The sequence below is a fragment of the Sipha flava genome, unplaced genomic scaffold (assembly GCF_003268045.1).
Source record: "Sipha flava isolate LNK unplaced genomic scaffold, YSA_version1 612_pilon_pilon, whole genome shotgun sequence".
Taxonomy (NCBI): domain Eukaryota; kingdom Metazoa; phylum Arthropoda; class Insecta; order Hemiptera; family Aphididae; genus Sipha; species Sipha flava.
The window spans coordinates 113,119-129,957 of NW_020273592.1; the positions used below are offsets into that span (position 1 = coordinate 113,119).

Sequence of the window (16,839 nt, forward strand, 5' to 3'; positions counted from 1 at the left end):
GAAAATAGTGATGCCTTCTGATTTCAACCGGATGGGGCCACAGCTCATACGGCCCGTTGTTCTCGTGCTTTATTGCAAACAATGTTTTGTTTCCTGGTCGCCTGATCTCCTTATGGGAAAACATTAAATAACAAAACTAAAATTGTTGAACTTTACCAGTTCTTCCAAGGTGAAAGGAAAACAAATTGAAAACACATATTGTTTAAATGTTTCTTATTATTTTACAAAATACATAATAGGAAGAAATCACTGCTTAAAAAAATATACTGTTACCAAATCACTACACTAATATGAATAGTTATACACTCTTGTGCAACTAACTGAACTCATCCTTGTACTGTGCACAAAGGTTAGGTTAGGTACCATTATTAGTATTCATGTCTCATAAAAACCATTTTACAAAAATATCCTTTTTTGTGTACACAAAATGGATGAGTCGATTACGTTGCACGCGTGTTAAGATCAAGAAGATTAAGCAAACATTTGTCGGATAAATTAATTTTACATTTTAATCGTGTTGTAAGTTCGTGACATTAATTAATAAATGTGGTTGTATTAACTCATTTACGCCTAAGGTTAATTTTTTTGAATAAAATTGATTTTTCTACTATAATCTTATATTATTGGAGCCAAATGTGATTGAAAAAATTATTAAAAAAAAAATATATATACCATACAAGAGTTATCGAGTGTCCTATATATAGGACACTAGGCATATGAACAATTACAAATATTATTCTGTTTTCATATATAAATATAACAATAAAAATGATTGAAATTTAATACATTTAATTGATAATTAATTATTACACATTAAATTCAAATTATGATAATGAGAGATTTACAATTTATAATTTTTGTATTTACTTAAGTACATACGAACATTATTTTGTGTGATATAAGACGTTACATTTTGCGTGGACACCAATATTGCACTTCATACATCTTGTCGTTGTTTTTTGATGACATTGACCACACCGTGTTTGAGAGTCTTGGGGAATCAAATAATGTTCAAATTTGTCATATCTTATTTCCATAATAACACTGGATGGTTTCCCTCCACTTCGTCCTGGAGTGGGTTTCGTTTTGTAACGTGTCAGATATGAAATAACTATGCTTCTTCGAAATGCCAATTGATCCATTTTATTTTTATTATACATCCTATGAAGCTGCCATGCATTTTGAACGGCTAGGTCTATAATATATAGAACAATAGAAGAGTACCATTTTTACCTCTGATCCCAATACGATATTGTGATATATTTTGGTCCATTCGATCTACACCATCCATATTTTTGTTATAAACAGAAACAATATTTGGTTGTGAAATCCGTACTCTTTTTTTTTTCTGAAGTAGACCAGCGGTTTGCCACAGAAATATGATCTGTCCCAATAGTATTTGAAGCTAAGCAGACAATGTTATTATCACGCCAACAGCAAATAAAAATTGCATTATTTGAAACAAAACTACAGCTAGACCCTCTTGGTTGTTTTTTCATTTTTTTAAAATCAATTGGACATTTCATAATTCTGTTTGACCGAATAGTACCTGTCGCGCGAATGTTGATGGATTTGAGCTTTTCCAAATGATTGACACTCGTAAAAAAATTGTCAAACACCAAATGATATGGAGCAGGTTGATGGTTTATAATTTGGTTGGTATAAGCTAAAATAACAGATCCTCCTAATCCGACATCCGTTTGATTGAGACCGGTATTTTTTCCTTGGCAAGGAGAGATCCATAATGCATATCCTAGATGCAATGTCCCAACCCAAACTTTAAATCCAAAACGAATTGGTTTTCCTCGGATAAATTGTTTGCATCCATGTTTACCATAATATGGCACCACGGATTCGTCTATGCTATGAAATTCTTCGTGAGGTGCGTGCATTAGGAATCTAGTATTTATCATTGTAATCAACGGTCTTATTTTTGCATATTTATCATAATTATCTAAGTTATTGTTGTTTGAAAAGTGAAAATTATGAAATATATCGTCAAATCTATTTCGCCTCATAGCATTGGACACTAAACCATTATTTGTATCAGGGGCCTTTTCCCAGTACATACGCCGCTGAGACATTTCATTATAACCAGATAATAAGAGAATTGCAATAAAACATTTTAACTCATTTTTTGTCAAGTCCAAGGAAATATTTTTAGAAGAAGCATAAATGTTTGTATATTGTACAATAGAATCAAAAACTTGGTCATCGAAAAATAATTCAAAAAGTTCAAATGGCGCAAGTGAGCCATATTTTATTTTACTGTTTTCATCTGGACCCCAAAACTCTGTTATTTTAGGAGTCTCTAAATCTCCACGCCAAATTTGAGATGAATCTTTTTGACTTTTTTTTTTGCCTACTACAACGCGGTTTTTTTTTGTAGTCACAACTTTTTTGTGTAAATAAACCTGTTGGAATATTAGTAAATTTATATATATTATTATGTACCTATTTAGTACTTTAATACTTAGTATTGTATAACTAGCGGCATCTATTCTAAATAGTATGAGTCATGATAGCAGGTTATCAGTATATTATTAAATGAGTTTATCTTTCATTTTAACCGTTGGCATACACTGCACTCATGTCGGATTTTTATGTTCATTGTTAAAAATACTTTTTATTCTGTTATTCTTCTAGTAACATTGTAACATTAAATGTATAGTTCATATTTTTCCGTGTGTTTTTATTTAACAAACCGATGAGATTACCTCCAAAATATTGTTCTCTATAAGTTTCATAATAAGTATTTTTACTCTAAAATCACTTTTTGGTGGTGTTTTATTTGTTTTCTGAGGACGTGTTTTTATCGCTGAAAACGACCAGTGCGACGTCCTTTTAAGGAATTAGAATAGGCAATTCTGCGTACAAATTAACAATTAGCAGTAGGTTTTAGGGGCCCCTGGTTTTTCTTATCAAATATTGCTAGCGGAACGTACATCTTTGGCGGGCGATTTTGGTAAACAATTTTCTTCAAACGGGCCACAAAGTATAAAAGTACAAAAATAATATTATATATTGGACTTATTTTCTTATCTTTTATTGTCCAATAAAAAGATCATGAATTGGGGTATACATCGTAGTGTCGCATCCTGCGTAGTCACACAAGAACACTTACATAATAAGGGAGTTCTTGTGAACATCTATGAATAGTTACACATATTCTAACATTTATGGATAGTTACACATAATCTATTTACAATCAATCTTAGCTAATCAAAATTATACATAATTATTTAGATTTTAAAAATCACAACCGAGGACAAGTTAGATTAAACTTAAATTAAAATAAGTAATAAGAGTGACAGTAACCTCATCCTGGATCTGTGCGTCATTGAATATGGGCCGGTTGAGAGATAATTCACAGAAAATTATCTTATTTTATTATCAGTTTTCATATACACACACACACTTGGGATTTACACACACTTGCATATATCAGATATAAAAGGGACCCGAAACAAGGGCAAATCAGACGAGTTTTGGCTATGTTGTACTGATCATCTTCACGTCAGTGTATTTCATGGTCCGGACTTAGAAATATTTCAAACTATTTTTATAAGTTATAATTGTTGGGACTTTAACACGTTCAATGTCGACATCGGATATGCTCCGACACTGGATACCGACGCGCCTGGCCGGTGTTGGAAGGTGTCCGACAAACGTTATATGTATTATTATAGTGGAATAAAATACTCGGCTATGAGTGTATGACTATAATATTTGTGTTGGCTACTCAGTATATATTTTTAAATAAGTGGGTACAATTGGTTTTTAGTTTCCGCCTTTTTGTTGATTGTGGGAAGATTTTATCTATAACCATGTATTGATACAGTATAACGAATACAAAACATATGTTATTTTCTATCGTCCAATGCTATAAACATTCTTTTTTTTTCAGATAAATGTAATAGTAGTTGTAGTTACTTCTTAATTCACCGACAAAACAATCTATGCGTCAATATTTCCACAATTATTGTTCGTATGTTCATGTCATATGTATCATAACAATTGTATACATGATTAGGCGAACGTAGATTATTGAAATAATATGATAATAAGTTCGTAATTCGTTAACTCTTGACGTTAAATTGAAATGTTAATTAAACATTAATGTTATGTTATGTTATTTAAACGTTAATTTTTAATTTTAAATTGATTTAATACAAATGGATCTTCCTCCTGGTACATCTAGAGCAATCTCGAAGTCCTAAAAATAATAAAACAAAAAAAACTAAAATATTAACTGACGAAGAACTCTTATTATTTTTGGAAAATGATAAATGGTTATCATCGGAGGATGATTTTGATGATAGTTCTGATGATGATTTTGAAGTTAGGTTGATTGATGATTACGATCACATGGCAGAAGTTGAAGAAGGTAATTTAAATAATGATTCTCATTATATGTTTGTAGATAGTAGTACGATGAATGATGTGTCTGATAACTCTAAAAATAGTCTTAGAAAAGCGCCTAACAATTATGTAACTTCCTGGTTATCTGATCCTGCAGATACAAACTAAATTCCATTCACAGCTATACCAGGTTTGAAATGTGTACCCGAAGGAAACGAACCCATTGATTATTTTAAATTATTAGTTACTGATAGTATTTTTGATCTTATTGTTGAGGAAACAAATGCATATGCACTTGATATTTTTTTAAATCAAACACACAAAAGTTCAAGAATTAATAATTGGGTAGATACCAACAGAAAAGATATGGACATTTTTGTTGGTTTATTGTTTTATATGGGTACCATTACCCATATTTTTTGTTTTCCATTTGGAAAACCAGTAGACTTTTCAACATTCCGTGTTTTCGTGAGTATACGAGTCGTAACAGATTCATGTTAATATTACGAGCATTGCATTTCACTCGTAATCCGAAAGAAGGAGAACCCATTCCTCATAATAGGTTATATAAAATACAGAGTCTTTTGAATTATTTTAATTCAAAAATGGAAGAAGTTTATGAACCATCTAAAAATTTATCTATGGATGAATCTATGATTTTATGGCGTGGGCGTTTGGTATTTCGCCAATACATTAAAAACAAACGACACAAATATGGCGTAAAATCATATATGTTGACTGGGATTTTATACATAGGATTATGGTCTATTCTGGATAAGGACATGATATATCTAATAATATGAGTCATACAGAGTATGTGGTTTTTAAACTTATGAATGAATTATTTTTTAAAGGCCGATCACTATTTATGGACAATTATTATAATAGTGCGCATCTAACAGAAATGTTGTTAGAAAAAAAAACATTTGTCACAGGGACTCTACGATCAAAACGCAAAAATAACCCTGAAGATGTTATTGATAAAAAATTAAAAAAAGGAGAGTCAAGACAAGAGGTGTTCTGATGATAAGTTCTGAATTTTCTCACTCAATGTGTAAAGTTAGTTCTAGGACAGAAGTAAAACAGAAACCTATAATCGTAAAAAAATATAATGAAAATATGTCAGGGGTAGATCGCCAGGATCAAATGGCATCATACTACCCCTGTGAAAGGTAATCCTTGAGTTGGTATAAAAAAAATTGGTATGCATTTTATCCACTTATTGTTAATCAATTCATATTTTCTATATAATAGAAACGCAAAAAAAATATCACTGTACGACTACAGGATCTCAGTTATTGAAAGTTTATTACCTCAAAAAGACAATAAAACACAGAAAAATTCTGAGGCGAAAAAAACTGAAGCACATTTACCCAAAAAGTTGAAAAAAATGAAAAAACAGATATTATAAAAACTCTGTAAGGTTTGTGCTGATAAAAAAAAAAGAAGAAACTATATATTACTGTGATCAATGTGAGGATGAACCAGGGTTATGTTTGGAACAATGCTTCAAGGAGTTTCACAAATAAACGTTATAATTTTGTTTAATTATTTTATACTTTTCTTTTTTTTTGTTATTTATATTGTGATCACATTATATTAATTTGTGAACTATTATTAATGTATTGTTATTAAAACATTATAAGTATTTGTTATGTGTCTTATCATTCGTTATAATATTTTATATTCAAAAATAAAACCATCATGTTTTAGATTCTAATAATAATTTACCTTTCATGATATCAAAATCTTTAAAATAATAATTATATATTTATATTGATAATTATACTATACATAAATATATAAGTATATGCATTACTATTTACAATTCAAAAAATAAATGCTTTATTACATATCGTGTTGGATACGTGCCGACGTTGGCCATATGATGCATAACCACACCGTATGGCCAGCGTCGTCACGTATCCGACGGCGTCCATGTTTTTCAAATATGAGCGTGGCGTGTAGCGTAACACGCCAAAATAATGTCGGCATTGAACGTGTTAATAATTTCTATAATCCAAATTATTTGGACTTAGAATATTTACAAAATTGTAGTTAGAATAATTATATAAGTTTAATAAATTTAATTATTATAAAGAGTCTTAATTATTCTTCACTATACCTCAGTGCCGTAGCCAGTGGCACTGAGGGCACGTTTTTTTTTTTTTTTTGGTTGGCCAAAGACCCATAGTACATCGCACAGAAATTTTTAATTTATATAATTCAAGATTAATCTATGATAACGAATAACAATAAGTTATTAATTTTATGATTTGTATACTTATATTCATAAAATTTGTAAAATAGTAAAGATAAGCACAGACTTCAGATAAGAAATACAAGTGCGTTCCATTTTTGTTGTGAACACGGTTATGGTTTGATAGTATCATATTATTATATTATAATGTTTTATTATTTTGTGCTCAAGTGCCAAGTGGTATATAGTTAATGGGGACATGGTATATTATTTGCGGTTACGTTATATAGTCTTTAATATAATTTTAAAAAAATAATGTTTGTAAATAATTAATTTTTAATCTGAGAAATTTTTTTTTTTATTATTAATTTGTTACTGTTACTACTTTATTATAATATATTAAAGAATAATTTGTTATTTTTAATAATATTTACATTTTTTTGACCCATTTGTTAAATAATATTATGAAATAAAGAAATATTTTATTAAGATTATAATCATTTAAATTTGTTTAACTGCTCCATCATAATATCCTTTAGTCTTAACTATCCCATTTGTTATTTGTATCAGGACAGCTATAACTTGTTTTCTATTATATGTTTAATAAAAGTTAAAAGTTATGATCTTGTATTCTTGTTAGTAAATAGTAAAAATATTTGAATGAAAAATGAAATGTGATTACAACATTTACAACACATATTGATAATATTGATAAAATTATATTAATATAGCTATATTAATTAATTACATTATTCTATCAATATATGTTTTAACATAATATTTTAATACTTTGTTATTTTTTAATTTTTAAAAATATTATTAAAGAAATAATAATACTTTGTTAATAACAAATAATATAATAATAATATAATAATGTGTTAAATATATGGGTACCATAGTTGTTAGCATATAATGGTAGTCATAAAAATAATAGGTCTGTAGTTAACACTTTATAAGCAAAGGGGCCATAAAGTAATAGGTGATGATAAGTTAAAAATTAAGTGCCCCCCCCCCCCCCCCCCAAAACAATTTTCTGGCTACGGCACTGCTACACCTATATCCAAGCGTTGACTGAGACATTAGCCTGAAATCACGGATCAAACGGTTGGCACGTAATAGTAAGTACACATTAGTTTGATCAGTACGTTATTTTAAGTACTTACATTTAAATATTTAAAATTTAAAATTATAAGGACCTGGAAAACTTATATTTGACATGTATAATACTGTTAAATCATTTGATGCAATATTAAAATTATTTATTGATCAAATTGAGCGCAGTGACTTTAGCCATTTTGAAAACTGCCAAAAGTTTAAAAATGAAACAAAACTGTTATGTTCAACAAATCGATTTGTAGAAATGTTAAAGAAGTAGGAAACTGATTTTTCATCTCGATTTTCTGATGTTAAATTACACGAAAAATCGTGGCGTTTATTTGAAAATCCATTTAATATTGATGAAAATGATGTTGACGCTTTTCTTCAACTTGAAATTATTGAGTTGTAAACAAATTCATTTTACTGTGATGAATTTCAAAAAATGAAACAAAACGATATTTTAAAATTTTATTCAAAACTTCCAAATGAAGATTTCCCTGCTTTAAGTGACTTTATAATGTATTTGGCTGGACGTATATATACGATCAAATATTTTCACCAATGAAACAAACAAAATCGGTTCATAAATCGCGACTTACGGATAAACACCTTTATTCAATTTTGAGGATCGGAACCGCTAAATTTCATCCAGATTTATCATTATTAATAAAAGGAGTACAAGCTCAAATTTCACATTAAAAATAAGAGTATAATATTTTTGTATAGTTTTTAGTTTTATTATTATCATTATAATTGTATTTTTTGTCAACATAGACCAGTGCTCATACAAATAGGTATTCAGATCCCACTAGTAAAAACATTACCTAAACCGAGATGGAACTTTAGGAAAGCTAACTGGACTGCCTTCTCAAAATCTCTAAACGATAACATCAGGTGGATCGATCCAATAGTGAACAACTATGAACGCTTCATTGGCATGGTCAAGGGAACTGCAAAACGCTATATTCCCCATGGCTTCAGTCATAAATATATCCCCTGCTGGAATGAGGAAAGCGACAGACTGTATACAGAATACCAAAGGAATGACCAAGCAGAAACTGCGGACAAACTCTTAGGATATTCGTTAGCTAAAGGACGCAAGGACCACTGGACTGAAACCGTAGAACATATAGATTTTAAACACTCTAGCCGGGAAGCCTGGAACGTACTACGCAGACTAGATCCCAGCCAGAATCGAGGTGACGGTGAACCTGAAATAAAACCTAATGCATTTGCGAATCGATTGATAGAAACGTCAAGAGCCAAAATCGACAAAGATATATTTAGGAAATTGACTATGGACCTCAAAGTAAAGAAAACCCATGCAGTGGAAAAATCTAAGTGGGCTGAAAAATTTACTCCCGAAGAAGTACAACTAGCATTAAAACGTGTAAAACTTAGGAAAGCAGCTGGACTCGATGAAATCTACCCGGAGTTTATAAAATATAGCGGACCCAAGACAATTAAATGGCTTTCTCTCTTCTTCTCCGATGTCCTCCATACGGGAAAACTACCGAAACTCTTTAAACAAACAAAAATTTTAGCAGTCTTAAAGCCAGGAAAACCAAAAAATGATGTAAGCAGCTATAGACCGATATCGCTACTAAGCGTATGCTACAAATTACTGGAAAGATTGATCTACAACCGCATTGTTAGCACCATTGATGACACTATCCCACTTTAACAGGCTGGGTTCCGCCCTAATAGGAGTTGCTGTGACCAGGTAATGGCACTTACCACCCATATAGAAAATGGGTATGATAGAAACGTTAAAACAGCAGTGGCATTCATAGACCTATCATCTGCCTATGACACTGTCTAGAGGAAAGGGCTCCCATCAAAATTCCTGGATGTGATTCCATGCAAAACATTATTAAAACTTCTCAATAATATGCTTAGTAACAGATTTTTTACTGTTTTTATTGGAGAGGAAAAAAGTAAAATAAAGATGCTAAATTATGGCCTCCCTCAAGGTTCTGTCTTGGCACCACTTATCTTTAACTTATATATCAAGGACCTACCAGCGACAACTGCAAGAAAATTTATATATGCTGATGACCTAGCACTAGCGTGCCAGAATAAAGAACTCGAAGACCTAGAAAACATCCCGTCTGAAGACCTTGATACATTACATAAGTTCTACAACCAATGGAGACTTAAACCGAATCCATCAAAAACGGAAGTCACCCTCTTCCATCTGAATAACAGAAGAGCAAATCAGGAGATACAGGTGCAAATTGGAGATCAGCTAGTGAAAAACAACCCCTACCCTAAGTACCTGGGTGTGGTATTAGACAGAACGCTCACTTTCAAGAACCACCTAGTCAAACTTTCAGCGAAAATAAAGACCCGTTATAGTATAATTGCCAAATTGAGCGGTACATCCTGGGGAGCTGATGCAAATACCTTACGAATCAGCGCGCTAGCACTAGTATATTCAGCTGCAGAATACTGTGCCCCAGTATGGATAAATAGTGCACATACCAATAAACTTGATACACAGATCAACTCAGCAATGAGAATCATAGGGGGAACATTAAAAACTACCCCTTTAAAATGGCTCCCAGTACTTAGCAATATAGCTCCCCCTAAGATCCGAAGAGAACTAGCGCTCATCCGGGAATGGACTAAGATAAAAAATAACAAGAACCTTCCGGTACACGCAGATGTAAGACTCAATGTGGATAGACTACGTCTTAAGTCACGCAAACCACCCTGGAAAACCGCAGAGATGCTATTACTGGAAAACACAGGGGAAAATACCAAATGGCTTGAGGATTGGATGGCGGAGAACCCTGATGGACAAAACATTGTTACCAATCCGACTTCCAAGCAGCCAGGCTTCGATCTGCCTAGAAAGATTTAGATGACCCTAAATCGCATTAGGACCGGCCATGGAAGATGTAACCACATGATGTATAAATGGAAATTACACACCACTCCTTCATGTGACTGTGGAAATGATATGCAAACAATCTCCCATATAGCAATTGAATGCCCGTTCCGTGCATTCAAAGGCACTATAAATGATATCCATACAGCTAACATGGATGTGATTGATTGGATACAAAATCTGGACATGAATCTTTAGCTTATAGTTACAAATTCATCTCATCTATAATAGTTACCACCTGCCATATTAGACATATTATTATTTTATTTTATTTTATATTATTTTATCTTATTATTATTATTTGTATCCTATTCTATATAGTTTGTTATTATTTACATGTTTAAATTTGTTGCTCTACTTTGTCATACGAAATATATATATATATATATATATATAGTTATCAGGTAAACATGTCGTGTTAACACCCATAGAAGAAGAAATATATAAAAAATTCATAGATTTTATACCTCAAAGTGATATGACTTCATTACTAGACAAAATACCGCAAAATGCACATTTAATAACATTAAAAAATATAAGTTCATATAAAAAATTTAAAACTAACTGACCTACACGAATATTCACAATCACTTAACGAAATAGAACGACAGATAAGCAATGAGGAAGAGAGGCAAAAACATTACAGTCAACATACTACGCATTCATACACATTATATATTATGATAGCGTTAGTCCTGCTCATAATAATAATAGTGATAATTGTATGCATAATATTTAAGCGCGCAAAATTAATCGCAATAGGAAGGACCATTGTAGATGTTTCCACACCAATACCTAGTCGTAGACAGAGATATTCAACTCAGCGAGATTTAACGAACGAACAAGATAGATTCGAAGCTATATATAATGTTATAGGATCACGATTACCATTCCCATGATAAAATATAAAATAAAAATAATAAATCATTAATAATTAATTTTAGTAATAAGAATAAATAAAAAAAAAAAAAAAAAATTATAAAAAAAAAAAAATTTATTATTGATATGATTAATTAATATTATTGTAATATTAAGTTCGTAATTATTGATTTTGAATTTGTCAACATCAATAAGACGGACTTACTACTTGTATCGGGGTCAATGTGCCACAGTCTAGACAAATATAGACAGGGACATGCCTAGAAATTTTTTTCGGGGGGGGGGGGGGGGGCAAAATTTTTTTAAAACCCGACCCTTTTTAAAGTATAAAAGTGTTTTTTTTTTACTAGATAATAGATATTAAAATATTAATATATATATATATATATTTATTATAATTGGTCATATATACAATATTCATACAACATATATAAAAAAAAATCACAGAACGAATCCTTGTCTTTGAGGTATTAAAGCGAACCTTCTCACCACTTCATTAGGATCAACGTTAATTTCTTTTTGAATTGAAAGAAGAGCTAACCCAGTTAACCGATCTTCTCCAGTTTTGTTGCGCAAATATGTTTTGAGACGCCGTTAAGTAGAAAAGGTCCTTTCTGCAGTTGTCGTAGACACGGGTAAAGTTACTAATATTTCCATCAGTTTTCTTATATTTGGGAAAAATCTTTCATCACATTCTAATAAAGACTCTACTGCATTTGTAGGTATTTTTTCAATATTATCTTTTAGCCATTTTAATTTCCATGTGGAGAATTTTTCATTAAATACTGTAGAATCTGGCAATAAACTTTCATAAAAGATAATAGTATCTTTTGATAGATCTAGTGAATTTACATTAATACGACTTGGAATTAATTTTTCTAATTCAGTTATTATTTGTTTATGTTTTATAAAACGGTCTAATAAATGAACAATGGTATGGTCTAAAAATGAATTAAATATTGTGCGTCTGTAATACTCTTCAGGCGATCGTGAAGGAATATTATCCTGGTTTATTTGTTTTTTTACGCAGCGAGGAATTGTCACTTCACTACCTACATCAATAAGTATTTGATTACATTTATCATATATTAATTTAAAATTGGAACCACTATTACTATTACGAAGGTTACTAAGAGCATTAATTATATTTTGAACATGATCACATGCAGCAGTTAAATCGGAATTCACAGTCTGTAAGTGATAACATAGTGGTAATGTATAAGCAAATACTTTTTCTATTATGCTTAAAGTAATAAAAAATTGGCAATTTAATATTACTGAAAGGAGTTGATAAGCTTTATTGGAAGTTTCGGTATTAATTGATTTTTGGAGATGTTCTAACGCATGAGTTATTGAAATGTACCTTTCTTTAAAGCGATTAATAGCATCGTGTCTTATATCCATTTCGTTTCACACATCGATAACAGTACTGTATGTCTACTACTTGAAAAATGATTTATCACATGCTTTTTTAAAACATCAGTGCGTTGAGCTGATCCTCGAAAAAAATTACAAACTGACGATACACTACCCACAATATTTCTGACAACAGTTATCTTACAAGCATCAGTGATTGCGAGATTAAGAGAATGCGCACTGCAATGGACAAATAATGCCTTTGGATTTTTTTACGTATTAAAGCTTGAGCACCATTCAAATGACCACTCATAGAAGCCGCGCCATCATAACCCTGGCCAATTAAAAAGTCTAAGTTAATACCAGCCGATTGTAAATTTTCAATTATAGTTGTCGCTAGACCTTGGCCACTTAAATCAGAAACAACTACAAACTTTAAAAAATCTTCTCGAATTAAAGGGTATGTCAAATCAGGATCAATGTAACGGATACATAGAGACATTTGTTCTTGTTTAGAGACGTCAGTAGTTTCATCTGCCATAACTGAAAATATCTTAGCCCTTTTTTCTGATATAATATCACTACAAATATTTATTAATTGATTTTGTATTTTAGCACTTGTAAATTGTGCATTTAAACTCCCTTCAGTTAAATGTTTTTTTAAGATTTCATCTCCAGCTTTTACTCTAAATTTGAGTAGTTCACGAAATTTACCACCAGTTATTCTTCTTTATCTACATTTATACGTCCTGAATCATTTTTCCCTCTTAAAGACATTTCTAATCGACCACAAAGAATAATTGTTTCAACTATTGAATATAGTTTTTTTCTATTTTCCGAAGCTTGACGGGCTTGTTCAGAGTTTAAAACTTCAATCACAGATTTTTGCTTTCGATAATTTACTGACAAAAAATATTCTGCGCGTTCTTTAGATAATTTATGATATTGGCAATTTTCATGATCATTAAATTTCTCTATCGCATTTTTCCATTTTTTAAATGGCTGTGACACAAAACGTTTTGTTTTTTCGTGACTACCTTTACCAGTATCAGAATTAGAAAACAGAACATAAAACTTACACAGAGCACCATTTTCCATTTCAGAATATACCAACCATGAAAATCTTTTTATCCAACTCGTTTGAAAACGTAAATTTCGTTTATTAGTATTGTCTATAGGAAATATATATCCACTCTAGGGGACCCATGGAGATATAAGTAATTGTTCACGTTTCAAATCATTTAAAACTATATTTTTTTCTCTTAAGTTTATATACGCACCAATTTCTTGAGAATCGAAATTTATTAACGTAGAAGCTACATTTTCATTTTCGACGCTTTCGATATTTTCAATGTTGTTAGTATCAGTCGTCTTAGGTAATTTATTTGTTCTTAATTGGAAAAAATCCGGTATTTTCCCTGACCTTTTCATCTTCTACAAATTATAATGGAATTTGTATTACTAAATAATAATCATAATAAATTAATATAATATATATTAATTTATTAGACAAAAATTAGTACAAAATATTAAACTTACGTGGAAATATCGTATTATAACTCTTTTGATGTTGACGATGTTGTTCACTGTATATATTACAGTAGTTATCTTGGTCGAAAAAAACCGCGTTTAATTCTTTTACGTGGCTACATGGGACACATTTCATATCGAAAAATCTTAGATAAAGTACAATAGTCGATATGTTATCGTACACGCGCTCCAGTCAATCACGCGTATTTATAGGTATAAGGATTTCCTATACCTATATCGCTCACATGACCCGAAATAATGATCTTGTTTCACGATAGCGATGCAAAAACACCACGTCCATGTGAACCAAACCTAATCAAGTTTCACATATAATATAAAATATATTTTATAATATTATGTAAAACTTTTATTAACAATTATTTTTATTTTTCGGGGGCGGGGGGTTGAACACCCAAAACCCCTCCTAGGCACGCCCCTGAATATAGACCAGTTAACATGCAAGGGAGACCAATTATATTAACAGGAGACAATAAGTTGAGGATGTTAAACAAAAAGAATTTGAACACCTTGAAACAGTATTTGAAAGGAATTTTCCGAAAGAAACCGGACGTGTTGAAACCTTTATTGGGGCAGATTGATATTAGTATCAATCACCAGGGGGCAACAAGTTTCGGATCGGCGTTCATATCAAAATACTTGTTTTCTGATAACACCCAATCAGTTATTGTAACCTGAATTGGAGCAATGGATGTTAAAATATTTAGAAAACTTAGAATACCAGGGATTAAGAGATTTTTAGACATAAGTTCATATAGCGATAATAATGATAATATTTTTAGTTTAAAATTAATAGACACTAGCAACAACAAATTGTTATACTCAGAGAGCATAGGACATGTGCAAAAGAATGGGAGGATGTTGAATTTGAAAGAGATGCATGACATTTTGTGCAAAAGGGAACATGAGGTGACGTATTTTCATGACTCTATAACGGATGTTATATATAAAAATATATAGTATATATATAATATATCGATGTAGTTTACACTGATTTTGCTAAAGCGTTCGATAGGGTTGACCATTCAATTTTGGGGAAAGTACTCGAGAACTCAGGATTTGGTGAGCCTTTATTGTCTTGGTTCAACTCATATCTTAGTAACCGAAAGCAATTTGTCAAGGTATTTGGGATAAAATCTGATATAACTAATGTACCATCAGGTGTACCTCAGGGAGGTCATTTGTCACCTATGCTATTTGCGTTATTCATTAATAATATAAAACACGTTATTCATAACAGCAAATTTCTTCTGTTTGCCGACGATCTGAAACTATTTTTAAATATAGATTCGATTAACGATTGTCTGCTTCTACAAGAAGATCTTAATGCAGTAGTTAACTGGGCTACTAACATGGGCCTTGAGTTTAATGTCGTCAAATGTCACTCGATGTCATTCTATAGGACACGCACTCCTATCACATTCACCTACTTTATGAACGATTTTCCTCTAATACATTCAGATAATACTGTCACAGATTTAGGAATTGTATTTGATCGTGAGTTAAATTTTCATTCGCACATAGAAAAATCCTGCTGTAAAGCTCCTAAAATTCTTGGGTTTCTTAGACGTATATGTAGTGAATTCAAGTTAATGACTCCTTTAAAATTATTGTACTGTGCATATGTTAGGTCAGTGTTAGAGTATGGCGCTGTCATATGGGATCCACACACGGTGAGTAATAAAAGTGCACTTGAAAGAGTTCAGAGGAAATTTTTAAACTACGCTGGTTTTATCCTAAAAATTAATCATCCTCCTCATGAGTATGGTCCTGTATCGACTAAGCTTGGCCTGAGTTCTTTAGCTGACAGGAGAACATTGGCCAATTTGAGATTTTTATCAAAATTATTAGATGGCTTAATTGATGCTCCAGAGATTCTTTCACTGATCAACTTTAAAATACCCTCATTTAATGCCCGCCAAACATACCCTTTTTTTGTGCCTAGGTGTACCACTAACTATTCGAGTAATCAACCAATTATTAGAATGATGGATATTGCTAATAAGGACCCATCACACTTATCGTATTTTTTATAACTTTCTGTGAATTATGTATCTATTAAAAAAAAATTATGTTATTGATTTATTACGCAAACTTGCCTACTATTATTAAACATGTTCTATTATTATGTACTACTATCATATTTGTATGTTTAATCAAACTGGACTCCAGCCCGTTCTGTACAAAATAAATAAATAAATAAATAAAAAGTGTATTTTCAATTATTTAATAAAAAAAGATAAAACCCAATAAATTATTTAAAATATGTAATAAACTGTAACAATACATAATTTAATAATACTAACCACTATTATGTATATAAAAAAAAAAAAATGTAATTCAAGACATATGTAACACTAACCTATTTAAACTAATACTAATTTAATTAATCACATTTTATTGTAATACTTCCTATATGGAAATAATAATTACACTGGTCTACAAAATTAAACTTTTTTTAATCATCAGGGTTGAATATACATTTTTCCAAACCAATTTTTTA

The 16,839-nt window shown here is 31.0% G+C and overlaps 3 protein-coding genes across 3 annotated transcripts; 1 reads left to right on the plus strand and 2 right to left on the minus strand.

Moving 5' to 3' along the window:
- Nucleotides 1-1,298: 1,298 nt before the first annotated feature.
- On the minus strand, nt 1,299-2,084 carry LOC112691418 (piggyBac transposable element-derived protein 3-like). Its single transcript, XM_025565666.1, has one exon. The coding sequence runs from the start codon at nt 2,082-2,084 to the stop codon at nt 1,299-1,301; it is 786 nt and encodes a 261-aa protein (XP_025421451.1).
- A 3,397-nt stretch (nt 2,085-5,481) lies between these two features.
- LOC112691419 lies at nt 5,482-9,344 on the plus strand. The gene is made up of 3 exons (XM_025565667.1): nt 5,482-5,534; nt 5,617-5,742; nt 8,435-9,344. The coding sequence occupies exons 1-3, from the start codon at nt 5,482-5,484 to the stop codon at nt 9,342-9,344; spliced, it is 1,089 nt and encodes a 362-aa protein (XP_025421452.1).
- A 4,164-nt stretch (nt 9,345-13,508) lies between these two features.
- LOC112691420 lies at nt 13,509-13,886 on the minus strand. Its single transcript, XM_025565668.1, has one exon. The coding sequence runs from the start codon at nt 13,884-13,886 to the stop codon at nt 13,509-13,511; it is 378 nt and encodes a 125-aa protein (XP_025421453.1).
- Between the last annotated feature and the right edge of the window lie 2,953 nt (nt 13,887-16,839).

Bases quoted from the DNA above. Each gene is read 5' to 3' on its own strand.
- LOC112691419 (XM_025565667.1), top strand. From the start codon at position 5,482: ATGTCAGGGGTAGATCGCCAGGATCAAATGGCATCATACTACCCCTGT. The intron at 5,535-5,616 runs GTAATCCTTGAG...TCTATATAATAG, and splicing joins TCATACTACCCCTGTGAAAG to AAACGCAAAAAAAATATCAC. The intron at 5,743-8,434 runs GTTGAAAAAAAT...TTGTCAACATAG, and splicing joins GAAGCACATTTACCCAAAAA to ACCAGTGCTCATACAAATAG.
- LOC112691418 (XM_025565666.1), bottom strand. From the start codon at position 2,084: ATGTCTCAGCGGCGTATGTACTGGGAAAAGGCCCCTGATACAAATAAT.
- LOC112691420 (XM_025565668.1), bottom strand. From the start codon at position 13,886: ATGGAAAATGGTGCTCTGTGTAAGTTTTATGTTCTGTTTTCTAATTCT.